The sequence below is a fragment of the Oncorhynchus gorbuscha genome, unplaced genomic scaffold (assembly GCF_021184085.1).
Source record: "Oncorhynchus gorbuscha isolate QuinsamMale2020 ecotype Even-year unplaced genomic scaffold, OgorEven_v1.0 Un_scaffold_19088, whole genome shotgun sequence".
NCBI classification, from domain to species: Eukaryota; Metazoa; Chordata; class Actinopteri; order Salmoniformes; family Salmonidae; genus Oncorhynchus; species Oncorhynchus gorbuscha.
In genome coordinates this window covers 1-3,572 of record NW_025760488.1, presented here as the reverse complement: position 1 = coordinate 3,572, position 3,572 = coordinate 1, and the positions used below count along the sequence as shown (strand labels likewise).

At 49.0% G+C, this 3,572-nt stretch overlaps 1 protein-coding gene across 1 annotated transcript; it reads left to right on the top strand.

Moving 5' to 3' along the window:
- The first annotated feature begins 1,740 nt into the window (after positions 1-1,740).
- On the top strand, positions 1,741-3,424 carry LOC124030972 (transcription initiation factor TFIID subunit 2-like). Its single transcript, XM_046342058.1, has 3 exons — positions 1,741-1,899; positions 2,981-3,095; positions 3,285-3,424. Exons 1-3 carry the CDS (start codon positions 1,805-1,807, stop codon positions 3,396-3,398), a joined length of 324 nt encoding a protein of 107 aa, XP_046198014.1. The 5' UTR covers positions 1,741-1,804; the 3' UTR covers positions 3,399-3,424.
- Positions 3,425-3,572: the final 148 nt, after the last annotated feature.

Sequence of the window (3,572 nt, the reverse complement as noted above, 5' to 3'; positions counted from 1 at the left end):
TCAGATCCCAGTACTCCATCAGATCCCAGTACTCCATCAGCTCCCAGCATTACATTATATCCCAGCACTCCATCAGATCCCAGCACACCATCAGATCCCAGTACTCCATCAGATCCCATCACTCCATCAGATCCCATCACTCCATCAGATCCCATCACTCCATCGGATCCCATCACTCCATCGGATCCCATCACTCCATCGGATCCCATCACTCCATCGGATCCCATCACTCCATCGGATCCCATCACTCCATCGGATCCCAGTACTCCATCAGATCCCAGCACTCCATCAGATCCCAGCACTCCCATCACTCCATCAGATCCCATCACTCCATCAGATCCCATCACTCCATCAGATCCCATCACTCCATCAGATCCCATCACTCCATCAGATCCCAGCACTCCATCAGATCCCAGCACTCCATCATATCCCAGCACTCCATCATATCCCAGCACTCCATCATATCCCAGCACTCCATCGGATCCCAGCACTCTATCGGATCCCAGCACTCCATCATATCCCAGCACTCCATCATATCCCAGCACTCCATCATATCCCAGCACTCCATCATATCCCAGCACTCCATCATATCCCAGCACTCCATCAGATCCCAGCACTCCATCAGATCCCAGCACTCCATCAGATCCCAGCACTCCATCAGATCCCAGTACTCCATCAGATCCCAGTACTCCATCAGATCCCAGCACTACATCAGATCCCAGAACTCCATCAGATCCCAGCACTCCATCAGATCCCAGCACTCCATCAGATCCCAGCACTCCATCAGATTCCAGCACTCCATCAGATCCCAGTACTCCATCAGATCCCAGTACTCCATCAGATCCCAGTACTCCATCACTCCATCAGATCCCAGTACTCCATCAGCTCCCAGCATTACATTATATCCCAGCACTCCATCAGATCCCAGCACTCCATCAGATTCCAGCACTCCATCAGATCCCAGTACTCCATCAGATCCCAGTACTCCATCAGATTCCAGCACTCCATCAGATCCCAGTACTCCATCAGATCCCAGTACTCCATCAGATCCCAGTACTCCATCACTCCATCAGATCCCAGTACTCCATCAGCTCCCAGCATTACATTATATCCCAGCACTCCATCAGATCCCAGCACACCATCAGATCCCAGCACACCATCAGATCCCAGCACACCATCAGATTCCATCACTCCATCAGATCCCATCACTCCATCAGATCCCATCACTCCATCGGATCCCATCACTCCATCGGATCCCATCACTCCATCGGATCCCATCACTCCATCGGATCCCAGCACTCCATCGGATCCCAGCACTCCATCGGATCCCAGCACTCCATCGGATCCCAGCACTCCATCGGATCCCAGCACTCCATCGGATCCCAGCACTCCATCGGATCCCAGCACTCCATCGGATCCCAGCACTCCATCAGATCCCATCACTCCCAGCACTCCATCATATCCCAGCACTCCATCATATCCCAGCACTCCATCATATCCCAGCACTCCATCAGATCCCATCACTCCCAGCACTCCATCATATCCCAGCACTCCATCATATCCCAGCACTCCATCATATCCCAGCACTCCATCATATCCCAGCACTCCATCATATCCCAGCACTACATTGAGTCTTCCCCTGTTCAGCTCCTGAGTCTGACCAGTACAACGTCCTCCCAGAAGTACCAGTCACACATGTGGAGTCAGATACATGAACTAGATTATTCTGTTTCCCATCTGCTAGGTGTTCAACAAGTTACTAAGCCTGGCCAGTACAGCGTCCTCGCAGAAGTACCAGTCACACATGTGGAGTCAGATGCTGGTATCCACCCACAGCTTCCTCAAGTCCATCTCCAACGTGTCGGGGAAGGACATAGGACCCCTCATCAAGCAGTGGGTGTATCCTTTAACCTGTCAATCAGAACACTGGAGGGAAAGGTAACGTGACTATAACACTGTAATAGCAGATTAATGGTTAGGACATAGGACCCCTCATCAACAATGGGTGTATCCTTTCAGCTCCCTCAGCCTGCTTAGCAGAACACTGGAGAGACTGGCCTGGTTAGAACACTGAGAACTGACTGGCCTGGTTAGAACACTAAGAAGTGACTGGCCTGGTTAGAACACTAAGAAGTGACTGGCCTGGTTCGAATACTTAAGAACTGACTGGCCTGGTTAGAACACTAAGAACTGACTGGCCTGGTTAGAACACTAAGGACCGACTGGCCTGGTTAGAACACTAAGGACCGACTGGCGTGGTTAGAACACTAAGAACCGACTGGCCTGGTTAGAACACTAAGGACCGACTGGCCTGGTTGGAACACTAAGGACCGACTGGCCTGGTTGGAACACTAAGAACTGACTGGCCTGGTTAGAACACTAAGGACCGACTGGCCTGGTTAGAACACTAAGAACCGACTGGCCTGGTTAGAACACTAAGGACCGACTGGCCTGGTTAGAACACTAAGGACGGACTGGCCTGGTTAGAACACTAAGGACCGACTGGCCTGGTTAGAACACTAAGGACCGACTGGCCTGGTTAGAACACTAAGAACTGACTGGTGATTGGCCTGTTTATAAAGCCTCTTTAAGCAGTGTAATAATTTAACCCTTCAACAGAAGGACCATATATATGCGTTTTGCATTTTCAGATGACTGATTTTGTATCTTATAAGTTCACCGTAATGTCCAGAGTTGCCAACTGACAAGGAAATGTATTGTAGATGTCACCAGTCAGCAGAAAGGTCTTGTCTGTATGTAATATCAAGACTTTGAATGATTATAATATCCACTATACAACTGGAAATATACCATAGCACCAACGTTTTCCAAAACCATTCCTGTGGTTATTACACTGCAGTAATTTAATGATTCACGCCCGATCGCTCTAGTTATTACGGTGACCTACCATTGTACCCCTGATTGGGATCAGTGCTGTAATTGTTTCAGTTTAGATATTAGCCTTAATTCAAGCCCACAGAGACCAGAGTGCGGTGGTGAAGTTCTTTGGCAGTTTTGCCTTCAACAGGAAACGGAACGTTCTAGAACTGGAGATTCGACAGGACTACACCTCCTCTGGAACACAGAAATATGTGGTCGGTCCTCTTTGAACTGAGTTAACTTTACTGGTGTGCGGGATGGGCGCAGTTAGCACTTTTGGGACTATTCGATTGGTCCCATTGTACCAGCAAAGCTAAATCAAACTACCGCACGTATTTGACATTTTGTGTTTGACCCAAGTCTGAGATTTAGTAGTAAGGTGAATCACTGTCTTTGTTCTGTAGGGACCCATCAAGGTGACAGTCCAGGAGCTGGATGGGTCCTTCAACCACACGCTACAGATCGAAGAGAACAGCCTGAAGCACGACATCCCCTGTCACTCCAAGAGCAGACGGTGAACTCAAGCATCTTGTTTCTGTTATTACTAACACATTCCAATAAGCCTAATGCAATGCCATCTTAGCTGTAGTTTGGAGGATCAAGCCTAATGCAATGCCATCTTAGCTGTAGTTTGGAGGATCAAGCCTAATGCAATGCCATCTTAGCTGTAGTTTGGAGGATCAAGCCTAATG

Bases quoted from the DNA above. Each gene is read 5' to 3' on its own strand.
- LOC124030972 (XM_046342058.1), top strand. From the start codon at position 1,805: ATGTGGAGTCAGATGCTGGTATCCACCCACAGCTTCCTCAAGTCCATC. The intron at 1,900-2,980 runs GTATCCTTTAAC...TCAAGCCCACAG, and splicing joins CCCCTCATCAAGCAGTGGGT to AGACCAGAGTGCGGTGGTGA. The intron at 3,096-3,284 runs GTCGGTCCTCTT...TTTGTTCTGTAG, and splicing joins CTGGAACACAGAAATATGTG to GGACCCATCAAGGTGACAGT.